The sequence below is a fragment of the Calonectris borealis genome, chromosome 2 (genome assembly GCF_964195595.1).
Source record: "Calonectris borealis chromosome 2, bCalBor7.hap1.2, whole genome shotgun sequence".
Taxonomy (NCBI): domain Eukaryota; kingdom Metazoa; phylum Chordata; class Aves; order Procellariiformes; family Procellariidae; genus Calonectris; species Calonectris borealis.
Genome location: NC_134313.1, coordinates 170,362,369 through 170,375,077, shown reverse-complemented (window position 1 = coordinate 170,375,077; position 12,709 = coordinate 170,362,369). Strand labels below are relative to the sequence as shown.

The following is a 12,709-nucleotide window of genomic DNA, read 5'->3' as shown; positions in this document are numbered from 1 at the left end:
TTGTTATCCGGTGCCCCTTCCTGCTGGACGCTAACCCAACCCACACAGGCTTCCAGGGCGGGGGGAAAGATGTCCAACATTTTCATGCATCCTTGCTACCCTTCAAGAATTATGCTGCCCTGTGGTAAATACGGTTCAAGAAATACTTCCCTGAGAACATCGCTCCGCATGCATTAGCTCCAGGGCTCTGCTGTTTGCATGATGTTTGGGTGGTAGTGGGTAATTGTCTGATACTTGCTTTGAGACAAAGGACTGTATGCATGGAGAGAGAAGGTGTTTACAGAGCAGAAATCATGTTTTGTTCCTGCAGATAATGTGGGCTAAAGACATGGAGATATTTTGCTACGTGAAGGACTACGGCTTTTCCTTTTGCAGGTGTAACTGCAGCGGTTACACCAGTTACTGCCCCTGCTTGTCTCCCCCATCTCTGTTCTGGGTGTCTATAATGGAAGCACAGGAACGTATGTGTTCCTCGGCTCTACAAACCACAGCCCAGTCTGTTACTGTCAACTAGCACCGATGGCAGTTTAAGTTAAATTAAACTTCAGCCTGTGAACCGTGGCTGCTGCAGTAGGTCTTGCAGAGTTCATGAACCAGAACCCTGAATTAAGCCTCTCCAGCCCTGTTTGAGGGTGGCAGACGCACTGGTCCCAGCCGCCAGCAAGGAGTCTCTTCCCTGCTGTGCGTTTGTGTGGGAGAAGTGGGGTTCCCGCCATCAGGCTGAGTCGGATGGCTCACAGAAAAATAGCGTTCAGTTTTTGTGCGTGCTGTGCAACCTCTCCCAATCCTCTTAGAGGAGAAGTGTCTGCCAGGAGTAAGACCGTAACTGGGTGCAGGGCATACCCTTGGTTGGGGTGTTGCTGATCAGCTCAGACAGCTGACGAGGTGTTGGGGGCGGAGTGTGAAGGCCGTGCACTAAACGAGCTTGTCTCTTTGCTCATGGTGTGTAGGCTGGGACGGTGATCTGGATTGGAATCCTGGTTTACACGGATCCTGCTGGTCTCCGCACCTACCTCACGTCACAGGTCACTGAACAAAGTCCTTTGGGTGAAGCAGGGCTGCCTCCTATGCCTGTTCCTGGAGGGGTCCTCCCTGCTGGGGACCCCAAGATTGATCTCTCAGTCTTCCCATCGGACCCTATACAGCTGTCAGAAAACCAGACGCAGCAGCGTGAGCAGAAGTCAGGGCTGGAGTCCCTGAGCAGGCTGGAGACAAACCAGCACACCTGGGCCCACGGACCAGAGGGCAAAGGGAATGGACAGACGGAGCTTGGAGCTGAAGCAGAGGTTACCTGGGGAGCAGAGGATGAGGAGATTTGGAGGAAGCTTTCCTTCAGACACTGGCCATCCCTCTTCAGCTACTACAATATCACTCTGGCCAAAAGGCAAGTGGGTTGGCATCGAGTGCCACAGGCACTTTGGATTGTGGAATTGACCCCAAGTGTTTTTCCTCTGTCCTTCGTCCTTCAGAGTTAGATAATTTCTGTTCCATGTGGCTTACTCCAAATGTGTCTTCAGGAGGAGACTATTAAACGGGCCCTCCTGTGTGGTGTGGAGGTACCAAACTCTCCAGGACTGTTTGTCTGAGAATAAGGGTTGTGTTTCTCTCTGTGCTCTTGGGTGCATTATGTGCTTGTTGTCTTCCTTTACCCTGGAGGTGACATTTAGAATTTTGTAAAACAATGTATGATCATCTGTAAGTGATGGGGATGGTACATGTGAGGAATAGAGACATCTGAGCTGAAGAAACTTCTTGGTGAGATCTTCTGGCCTGCAGTGTACAGGAAGGCGGACCAGATCATTATATCCTTACTTAAATCTGTGTGATCCATTTGATCTCGTCAGTAGTTCATTCCACTGTTGCCTCTTAACCTCTTCCACAGAGTTAAGGGTTAAGACCTGGGAAATATCTTTAGAGAAAAATATTTCGAGGGAGGTCTTTAGTTTAGAATACCTGCAACTGCTGGACTGAAAGCACATACTGAGACCTACCTTGGCTGCTAGGGAGAAGATGAGCTGGGTTACCCGTTAGGATTTTTGTGTCTTTTTGTCTTTGTTGTTCCTAAGCTATTCTCATCTTTCTGTTCCTTCAGATACATCAGCATCCTTCCAGCAATCCCTGTCACGCTGTACCTGAACCCACAAGAGGCCTTAGAAGTGCGGCATCCCCAGGAGGCTAACCGCTACCACCCCTTCTTATCCTCCAGCAGTGGGAAGCTGGATGCTGAAGCTCAGCCTGACCAAGCCTCACCCAAGCTGCAGGGGCATCAGGATGTCACTCTTTACAAGTAAAAGAGTCCTTGATACGGCCTCCTGACCATGCCTTAGCTCCCTTGGAGACAAGGGTTGCTCTTTGCCTGTTTGGCTCTTCTCCTGGAGGGAAAACAAAAAATATTTGTAAAGCTTCAGTGCAAAATCCTGTAATGCTCCTGTAATGCAGCATTAAAGTAATCTCTCCTGGCACTGTTTTTCTGAATTCCCTGGCAGGAGATGGTGTGTGCAGCCCAGGCTGTTAGCGCATGTTCATAGGATCATAGAATCATTAAGGTTGGAAAAGACCTCTAAGATCATCAAGTCCAACTGTCAACCCAACACCACCATGCCCACTACACCATGTCCCTAAGGGCCTCATCTACACGTTTTTTAAATACTTCCAGGGACGGTGACTCAGCCACTTCCCTGGGCAGCCTCATGTTGCTGTGGTGGGAGCTGCTTGTCAATATATATCGATGACTATGGATGAATGGCCTACAAACTTGATACATATGCAAGTGTTCACTGTAATCTAGTAACTTGTGCAATTAGTCATGCATTTTGAAGGTTAAGCTTAGCTGTATTTTAATTGGATGGCTTGGTGATGCTAAAACTGTTACTCCTAGCACCACACATGATGCATTATGGGGTTTATTGCTGGGTGACAGGGATAGGAGTTCGTCTTTGGGAATAAACGTCATGATTCGGTAATGCTTTATTGGGTGTTAGGTCAAACTCTCAGGCAAGCAGGGACCTTCCTTTCCTACTAAGAAGACAGGCTCCCAGCTTGCCCTCTGAACCTGCAGTTCTCCTTTGGCTGTGTTGAACACACCATATTATCCCGATCCCCATTTAGCGTTTTTCTTAAAGTCTTAGTTGCTATGTACTTTTCTTATTGAAAAGTCTGAAAATCTTGTTGAAATCGACATTTTCCCATGAAAAAAACCCTTTAATTTTCCACAAATCACTATAACTTGTTGGAAATCTTTCTCAGCTGAAAAATCTAGACCAGCAATATGTGTAATACTTTCTCAGTATTTTTCAAACTCTATCTGTGGACTAGTAATTGGATTTTTTATCTCACCTTCTTTTTCTCTTTGTGTCTGTTTGTCTCTCCCACCAGAGTGGCTGCTCTGGGTCTGGCCTCGGGCATTATCCTGGTCCTCCTGCTCTTCTGCCTGTACAGGGTGTTCTGCCCCAAGAACTACGGGCAGAACGGGCTCTCTCACAGCAGGAGGAAGAGGGGGGACCTGCCCTGTGATGATTACGGCTACTCCCCACCTGAGACTGAGATCGTCCCCTTGGTTCTCAGGGGTCACCTCATGGTAGGTCGGAAGGGTGCAGTCCTTACAAGAAAGGCATTTTACTGACTTGCGCCACACATCATCTGTTTTCTTTGTTTTATTTAAATAAACAGCCCTCACAAAGGACAGACCAGTTATGCATCCTTAGTGTAATGCAGCCGTGGAGGCTAACAGCCGGGGCAAATTTTTTTTACATATATATAAAAAATATATTTATATATTTATAAATATATTATATAATATATAATATAATATATTTATATATTATATTTATATATTATATTTATATATTATATTATATATATAATCTTCCTGGGACTCGCTCTGAGCTTCTTGCAATTGCTGTTACTACCTTCTCTGTGTAGCAACTGTTGGTTTTTATTGGCTGGGCTGGTCCAGCCTTCTTTGCTGGGGTAGCTCTAGCTTCCTGATACTTAATGCCTACATTTTATGCCTGAAAAAAATGCCATAAAAAATGGATCCTTTTTTCCCTGCTTCCCCAAAGTTAGTGCATAGGTTTGGGCTGTTAAGTGTTGTTTCCAGTGCTAAAAGCATCCATGGGTTTGCACGGAAGTGTGCTGCTGCTCAATTCACTCATTTTTCTTGAGGGGAAAGATGTTTCTTGCCATTCTGAGATGAAACAAAGCGCTCAGGCACCCAGATGGAGTTTGAAACACTGTGCCATGTCTTCCAGAGAAGCTGCACCTCTGTTCCTGATCCTACCATCTCTTTGGGCCGTACTTTGTCAGGGAAAGAGAAGACAGACAGAGTCTGTTTGATCTGCAGCAGTCTATTGCACAGCTAGGACTCTGGGCAAAGATGTACTCGTGTTCTCTGAGTATCCCTAGGTTGCTAAGCCAGCCATGTAGTTCTGACATAAAATTTATCATCTGTATAGTTCCTCAGCCACACGCAAGGTGATTGTCAGAGTCCAGAGGCCTCGGTGGTGCTACGCGCTCAGCTGTGCTTGTTCTTCCTTCCCAGGACATCGAATGTCTGGCTAGTGATGGGATGCTGCTCGTCAGCTGCTGCCTGGTGGGCCAGATCCGTGTGTGGGATGCTCAGACTGGCGATTGCCTCACCGTTATTCCCAAACCGCGGTAAGTGGTGTCCGTACCAAGTCACTCAACTGCGGGCAGGTCCCTCCCCAGTCGCTGCTCAGCAGCTGGTGCAAACCCCTCTGTAAGAAATCAGCCCTCTCCGACAGTAGAGGTGGGAGGACTGAGCTTCTGTTACTGTGTTTTAGGTTGCGAAGAGACAGCAGTGGCATCTTTGATTACCAGGAAAGCTGGGATCATAGTCCGGATGGCAAGAATGGTCTGGACGACTCTTTTGAGAACAGCCACCAGCTCAAAAGGATGCTCAGCTCTCCCCAGCCTCCGCTTTTCTGCGACCAGCCGGACCTCACGTCTCTCATTGACACAAACTTCTCTGAGCGGGTGAAGGTGGCCGAGTCGGAGACGCGGCTCCGTGCTGTGGGCAGTCGCCAGAAGGAGGCCGGGTACGACTTCAGCAGCCTGGTTGGTAAAGTGTATGAAGAGCACAGCACCTCCAACTGCATCAGCTTCGCTGGCCTCTCAGCCCCGCATGGACAGGCTGGCTTCTGCGCGGGGAGCGGCAGTCCCCGCTCCCTGGGCTGCGGGACCGAGGAGGGAGGCTGCGGCAGCCGCCGAAGGAGCCTGGGGGATGAATCTTTTACGGGATTTGACAAATCGTCACCGCTTCCTTCCTGGGGAGGAGACTTGGAGAGCTCTGTCTGGAGCCTGGACCTGCAAGGGAACCTGATTGTGGCTGGCCGGAGTAACGGGAAGCTGGAGGTGAGGAGCGAGGCTCGGTGCCAGCCCAGGCACCGGGCGAGCTGCCAGCAGCTCTTTAAGACTGAAGAAGCTGCCATGTCATTAAGTAATGTTACTGCTCAGTCATGAAATAAGGTAAAATTAATAGGAATTCTATAGGAATGATACAGGTTTTGAAGCAAATTTTATTTGGAAATTTAAATCTTCTCTAATGAGAAACTTTCATTTCAATTAGTTTAATTTTAATTTCATTTTTGGAAATTAAGTTAAAATTTTTCCTTCAAAATAAATGCAGGGGTTTTTTTTTAAACAAACACATTTTGAAATAAAATTTTTGATGATTTTTGACCTGTGCTCCATGTGGGCGGCTCTCATTCTTCCCAACAAAGACACAGGCAGGCCACTCCATTGTTTTAATTTGTCCTTTAAATATGCTTTTGAGCTCAGGTACCTCCTCCTGAGCAGCTGCCTTAAGACACTGACTGAATTTTGCTGCTGAATCTGTTTTCCAGTCCACGTCACAAAATCCAGAGCACTTCATGCTCGGAACAGGGCAGATGTGGGGCTGACTGGGAGCGAAGAGGGGTGCTGCAGAGCTGGGGACGGGGAGCAGCAGGAGCCCATGCTGCTGCAGGGTGCCTGGGTGGTGCACCGGGGCTAGCGTTCGTTGTGACCCCAGTAAGAAAGGCATGCAGATTGTGAAGTATTGATTAAAATACCATTTATTGGCAGTAGCGCTAGAAGGGAGAAGAGGATAGTGTGATCTTATGTGCCTCCCGTTGTGGGGAGCCCCATGTTGTGCAGTGTTGGACAGACCTCCAGTCTGAGCACGGCACACCGTGCAGCTCGTCTCCCTGGAGAGGTCGGCCGGCACTGTGGTCCTTAGAGCTCTTAGGGGATTTTCTTCGAAGAAAAGAATTCTATTCATCATTTCTGCTGTCAAACAAAAGGATGTTCACTGGAGAACTTGCTGCTTCACTTTAAGATAGATAGAAGGATACTGATGATTTTAATCACCGGTGCCAAGTGGGAGCTGCCTACAGGCTTCTTCATTAAGATCAGACAGCTGAGGGGGCCAGGGGATATATGCGGCACGGCACAGGTTAGCCGTTACGTGGATCACCGACTCCTCGATCTAGGACAGTCAGGGTCACTTTCTCCTTCCAGGTTTGGGATGCTATCGAGGGGACCCTCCGTAGCAGTAACGACGAAGGTCAATCTGGCATCACAGCGCTTGTCTTCCTGAACAACAGGTAATTGCGTTTGTATTCGGTGATCTCCGGCGAGGGGAGGAGAACACGTGGTGTAAATCAGGACCCCAGCCCTGTCCCTCCTGCCATGGAGGTTGAACAGCTCCAGATGACCCAGCTGGGAAGTCTCTTCCTTCCCACGCATCCACCTCTCAAGCTGGGCATGGTGGAGCGAGCTTTCCTGGGTCCAGGTCTGCTCCAGCAGCCACTTCTTCTCCATACAGATATTTAGTCTTTCTAGTAGCTGAATATCCAGAATAATTCAGGGCTGGGAGATGGGGCCTTTGGGTCACTGGTTTCTGTGTGCTGTTATTCAAGAGGCATTGCCATCTGCCAGTTTATTCTGCGGTCTGAGCTTAATATAATTTCTGAGCCCTCTTCCTTGTGATCAGGAGTGCCTCCTCACAGGGGGAGCCTGCGTGATTTGTTCTCTGCCTCGGAAGGGGTCTGGTCTCAGGGGTCTGGCCTCACCCTGTGAAAGCGGGGAAGGGCCTCTCCTCATGTGCCTGCGTTTCTCCCTCAGGATCGTCGCTGCCCGGTTGAATGGCTCTTTAGATTTCTTTTCGCTAGAGACACACACGTCCTTGAACCACCTGCAGTTCCGAGGTAAGCAAGCATCCGAGCGTGCTGTGCACCGCTCTGAGCTCTGCCGAGCCTCTTCCTCTTCCCTTGCCTTCTTGCAGCTGACTCTTCCTCACACCCACTTCATAAGCTGTCCTAATAACACTCCGCTCCAAAAACCCCTGTGTGGCAGGTGCCAAACCAGCTGCTGTGGAGAGGTGAGGAATATCTTGGGAGTTCCCTGTGCAGGGAGAGCGTCTCGAGTGCTGGTTTTCTCCAGTGCATAGGTCTGGAGGCTGGGGCATGCGTTCCAGGATCAGGTCTGCTCCGTACCTCTTTCCTCTCCCACTTCTCACTTATTTTCTCCTTCAGCAAGGTCTTTTCTCACTTGTTTGCACGTCACGTAGCCCCACACAACCACGATGTAGCCTGGGGCCTCGGCGCAACCACGACACACACAAAACTAGTCCGTGATGGTAACTGGTTTGCAGTGCAGTGGCTCCTTTGGTTCTGGAGTGGCCTGGAGGGGAGAGGTGCCCTGGCCTTACTCCAGGAGAATGGTTGCATTCCTGGGCGGATGCCCTGGGATCTGCAAGCTGTAGATCTGGAAGTGGAGCAGGCTCTGCAGGGAAGGACTGGCTGTGGAAATGACTTTTCCCCATAGAGCGCAGACAGTCTCGTGCCCAGCTGTCCGTTCTGCCTCTGACAAGGGTAACAGTGCTCTTGGACTTCAGGGATCTCAGTCTTGCAGAAGACTTACTGCGTGGGGGCCACTGAGCTGCAGAAGGGAGTTCTGCTGCTGAGAACCCTGTTGGAGACCCTCACTCCAGTTGTTCATGAGTGCTGAGCAGCTGTAGCTTCTGCTGGTGTCAGCCAGGGTGCCGAGTGTTCAGCTCTTTGGAGGACCAGGTTCAAATTCCTTGAAGTTCAGCATCCAGGCATCCCTGATGCCACACCATTTCTGGGTGATATTAGTCTTGGGGCGTAAAGCTGTGTGTCTGCTGCACTGAGGACTTACCTGCGTGTCTCCACAGGAGCCCCGAGCAGAAGCAGCATCCCCTCCTCCCCCGTGTTCAGCAGCAGCGACATCATCGTGTGTCAGCTCACCCACACCGTGTCCTGCGCCCACCAGAAGCCGATCACGGCGCTGAAGGCTGCGGCTGGACGGCTGGTGACTGGGAGCCAGGACCACACTCTGAGAGTAAGGCTTCCTCGGCTGCTGCCCTGTCACTGGTGGGGTGGGGTGGGTGCTTATCCGTCCTGTGGACGCTGTGGGACGTGAGCTTGTCTCGTACGTGGGCGGGGGGCAAAGCTGACATTTGTACATGCACAAAGGTAGGTGAGTGTTTGGGGTGGTGTGGTTGGAGTCCAATCCAGCGCATTCCTGAAGCTCCCCGTGTTATATTTGTCTGCCTGGATGTGGCCCCTCGGTGGAGTTAGAAGTTCGGAGCCCTGTGTGAGCTGTCTTCCTAAGCAGAGCATGAGGTCCTCTTGCCTGAGGGCTGGGTGACTTCATGAATAGCAGGGTCTAGGTTCTGGGGTATCTCCTGTCTTCTCCTTGTCCCTTCCAGCAGCAGCTGTCCCCTTCAGCCATGCACGTCGCTTCCCTGCCCTGTCACTGCCCGACAGGCGTTACCCTCTTCCCCTGCCCTGCAGCAGCATCCAGTGACCTCCCTGTCCTGAATCACTGACAGGCTCTGACCCTGCCATGAGACGAAGATAAAGTGAGATCAGTTGCTTATTAGCAAGAGCAATAAGTAGTATCGTTCTGCAGCACGGCTGCCCCATGGACGCTCACATCTGCCTCTTCTGCCCTGCAGGTGTTTCGGCTGGAAGACTCGTGCTGTTTGTTCACACTGCAGGGTCACTCAGGAGCAATCACAGCTGTGTACATCGATCAGGTAAGGCACAGCTGGGTCTGCACCGGGAAGAACATCCTTTAATACGGCTGCCGAGCCACTGGTTCAGCCAGAGGGACCCAGCTGGGACCCTCTTCTGGTTTGCGCACAGAGAAGTTGATGTGTGCTTCTCTGAGGACGCAGAGGGTTCGCTGGCCGCCGTATCGGTGTGCTCACCGTCTGCCTTACAAGCTGAACCATTATTTTCCCATCCAGCTAACCACGACTCAGCAATCCCTCTCCCTGGAGGTGGTTTGTCTCCCTGCCCTGTTTGGAGCAGGAAAGCCCCATTCCCACTGTATCCGTGCTGCCGGGCCAGCCGTTCCGAACACAGCTCTGAAGCCAGGGAGCCTCTGAAGGCAGAGCTGGGAGCACAGGTCTGAAACTGGCCCAGGAAATGTTCCCTGCCCTCCTGGGGACCGGCTGTCTCCCGAGCGAGGCAGCGTAGGCTTAGCCGAGCTGATGCACAGCCTGCGCTGCCAGGGCTGGAGAGGTGAGCAAGGCTAACGACAGGGCCTAGCAGAGCGTGCCCTGCTCTGCAGTGAGCCCCCAGGGAGGCTTTGCTTACCAGCTTCCTTGGAAAGAAGACACAGCCACAGCTGTGTGCTTTACAGCTCTGTTTAAATGAATTTAGGTTTCTCTGCACCTGGGAGTCCTGGTGGGCTTGGGGTTTTACCTCCAGCCTGCTCGTACACATGTACAAAGGCAGGGAAGACACCGAGCCAGCAGTTCAGCTTTCCATCCCACATTCCTGTGACCTCCTACAGCCTGGGAGCGTGCCCGGAGCACTGGAAGTGCTTGTATACGGAATTGGCCGGTGTGTTCAGCGGCTTCCCGTGTCCGTGGCACTGCGAAGCCCTGGGGTGTGATGGAAAGGGCGCTGTCCGCCGTCTGCTGAGGTTCCCAACCTGTGTCCTTGCAGACGATGGTGCTAGCGAGCGGAGGCCAGGACGGTGCCATCTGCCTTTGGGATGTACTGACGGGGAGCAAGGTCAGCCACATGTACGCCCACAGAGGGGACGTCACGTCCCTCACCTGCACAACGTCCTGCGTCATCAGCAGCGGCTTGGATGACGTGATCAGCATCTGGGACCGCAGCTCGGGGATCAAGCTCTATTCTATCCAGCAGGTTGGTAGCTGGGGTGCAGCCAGAAAAAGCTTAAGGGTGCTTCTGCGCTTTTCTGGACCCCAAAAACCCCGCAGACCAGCTCTGCTGGGCTTGTGGTGTGAAGGGATCTCTTATTTAAACTCCACACGCTTTGGAAAAACTTGTAAATACAATCTGCAAGAGCTCAGCCGTTGCTTGGCCAGACCGCACTGTCCCGGCTGCGAGGCTCTCTGGCCCCATTCCAGCACGCGCGGGGCCGGGCTGGCAGAGGCGCTGCGGCTAAACGGCCTCTTCCCAGCCATGGCAAGGGCTGGCCGCAGAAGCGGCGTGGGCAGGCTGCTGCCCTCCCTCGCGGAGGAGTTCCTGCCAGGACGCCTGCTGTGGGCTCGGCTCTCTGACGTGCTCTCGTTCCACGCAGGAGATGGGCTGCGGCGCCAGCCTGGGCGTGATCTCCGACAACCTGCTGGTGACAGGAGGCCAGGGCTGCGTCTCCTTCTGGGACATCGGCTACGGCGACCTGCTCCAGACCGTCTACCTGGGGAAGAGCAACGAGTCGCAGCCCGCGCGGCAGATTCTCGTGCTGGAGAACGCCGCCATCGTCTGCAACTTTGGGAGCGAGCTCAGCCTGGTCTACGTGCCCTCAGTGCTGGAGAAATTGGACTGAGGAGGAAGGGCAGGCGCTGGAGCCTGGGTGGAGCGAGGCAGGTGGGACGGGGCACCCGGGCCCCTTCCGTAGCTGAGGGCAGCGTGGGCAGATGAGGGGTGGGCTCTGGGCGAGGGGACGGGGACACCAGCTCCATGGCTCTGTCCGTGCCTCTGTCGCCTTCCCTCGTAAACTGGACTCCTGTCACCCGACGGTCTGCAGGGCCCGAGCCCTCCTCTTCTCCCCATTTCCTGCATCTTCCGCACCGTCGCTGGGGCTCCCCAAAGGCGCGGGTGGTCCCGGGGCTGCGCGGGCTGGTGCAGAGGGACACGTGGGGGCTGCAGGGACGGAGCGCCCGAGGCGCTGAGCTCCGCTCCGGCACCCTGCTCAGGACCGGACAGGAGATGGGGACAGCGTGCGGTGGTGGGGGCTCCCCAGAGCCGACCTGCTGCCTGGGGAGACCGAACGACAGCAGCGGGTGCTGGTGCGCGGTGCGGAGCTGGGGGAGCGTTGGTGCCTGTTGCCTGGCGGGAGCTGAGCTGAGCTGGGCCCAGCCCTGTCTCAGCAGGTTCCAGCTTGTTCGCAGCCCTCCAGACAGCGGGGCCGTGGCAGGCAGCGCTGCCCAGCCCGCTCCCAGCCTGCCTTTGCTGGCAGCAGGGCCGGGGGCCGCCAGCCTGCCCGCAGGAGAGCCTGCAGCGGCCGTCCCAGCCCAACGCCCGCTCCCGGGGCACACAGAACAGCCCGGCCTGGCCCGGGAGCGGCTGCGAGCCTGAGCCCCAGGCCAGAGAGGAGTGGCCAGGCGCTGCCAGCCCTCGGCAAGCCCCTGGCACCCAGCGCGGCTGTCACCGGCGGGGCTGACCCCGCCTGGGCACTTGGCTTGGCCTCCACGTGCCTTAGAGCGCAGGCAGGGCCCAACGCGCCCAGCTCTGGCCCTGCTCCTTGCGGGCTCTGTGCTGCAGCAATCCCTGCCCTATTTATTTATATGCTGTATATATTTATTTATTATGGCAGGAGAGCACAGGAGCAGCAGCCTGGCAGCGCCCAGTTGGCGCCCGCCCTTGCTCCACCAAGCCGCCGTGGCAGAGCCGCCTCGGAGCTCGGCCCTGCTGCCGCACAGTCCTGGCACAGGACCCACTCGCGCGCGCAGCCGCCCTTCCCGGCTTCCTCCTTCGCCCAGTTTGCAGCAATAGCACCTTCCTCCTCCTCCTCCTCTTCCTGCAGAGGAGGCTTTTCTCAGGTTGGGAGCGGGCAGGCAGCCCTTGCCCCCATCCTCCCTGCAGGAACTGGGGAGAAACCCCCTCGGGGCAGGGGGAGACGGCCCAGCTGATGCTGAGGGGAGCCGGGAGGGCTCAGGGCCGCAGCGGGGGAGCAGTGGGACCAAAGCGCCCTGCCGTGGGCTGGCAGCACTCCCCAGGCACGGGGCTTCTCCCCCAGGAACTCCTCCATCGCGGGCCGGGGCCAGGGGGCTCGGCTCCCCTCCCCAGTTGCACTGCAGGCCCCGTGCCAGCCCCAGGCAGCGAGGGGCAGGGGCCGAGCAGCTGCCCTGCGCCCTGGCAGGGGGGCACGAGCCAGGGCCGAACCCTTCCTCTAACGCTCTCTTCCCTCAAGTAAATGCCGATGACGTCTGTTAATTGAATCCTGGTGATTGTAGAGGCAGCGCCGCGCCCACCCCGGGACAGGGGGAGCCGAAGGCCTGGGCGCTCCCCGGGGGGGGCCGCCCCAGCCTCTGCCCGACACTGGGCTCCCCCTCTGCATGGCGCCGCGGGTGGCCTTAGCCCAGCTGTACGCTTTGTACTGTACAGGGGACGCTTTTTGTACCAGATCGTGTTTTATAAGGTGTGCGAGGACACCGCCATTAAACGGAACTAACCTGAGAACGGCTGCGCCGCCAAACCCC

General features: G+C 54.5%; 1 protein-coding gene across 16 annotated transcripts in view; it reads left to right on the top strand.

The window, feature by feature from the left end:
- Window positions 1-12,692, top strand: part of SCAP (SREBF chaperone) — a 70,966-nt gene extending 58,274 nt beyond the window's left edge. For 14 of the 16 annotated variants that reach the window (XM_075144425.1, XM_075144424.1, XM_075144409.1 and 11 more), the window contains 11 exons: window positions 951-1,384; window positions 2,093-2,287; window positions 3,376-3,577; window positions 4,541-4,656; window positions 4,803-5,373; window positions 6,520-6,605; window positions 7,126-7,208; window positions 8,198-8,364; window positions 8,984-9,064; window positions 9,984-10,190; window positions 10,588-12,692. In XM_075144425.1, the coding sequence (XP_075000526.1) occupies window positions 951-1,384; window positions 2,093-2,287; window positions 3,376-3,577; window positions 4,541-4,656; window positions 4,803-5,373; window positions 6,520-6,605; window positions 7,126-7,208; window positions 8,198-8,364; window positions 8,984-9,064; window positions 9,984-10,190; window positions 10,588-10,833 (2,388 nt within the window). In that variant the 3' untranslated portion in view covers window positions 10,834-12,692. The remainder of the gene's footprint in view (window positions 1-950; window positions 1,385-2,092; window positions 2,288-3,375; window positions 3,578-4,540; window positions 4,657-4,802; window positions 5,374-6,519; window positions 6,606-7,125; window positions 7,209-8,197; window positions 8,365-8,983; window positions 9,065-9,983; window positions 10,191-10,587) is intronic. The other 2 variants (XM_075144423.1, XM_075144410.1) reach the window with 2 other exon arrangements.
- Window positions 12,693-12,709: the final 17 nt, after the last annotated feature.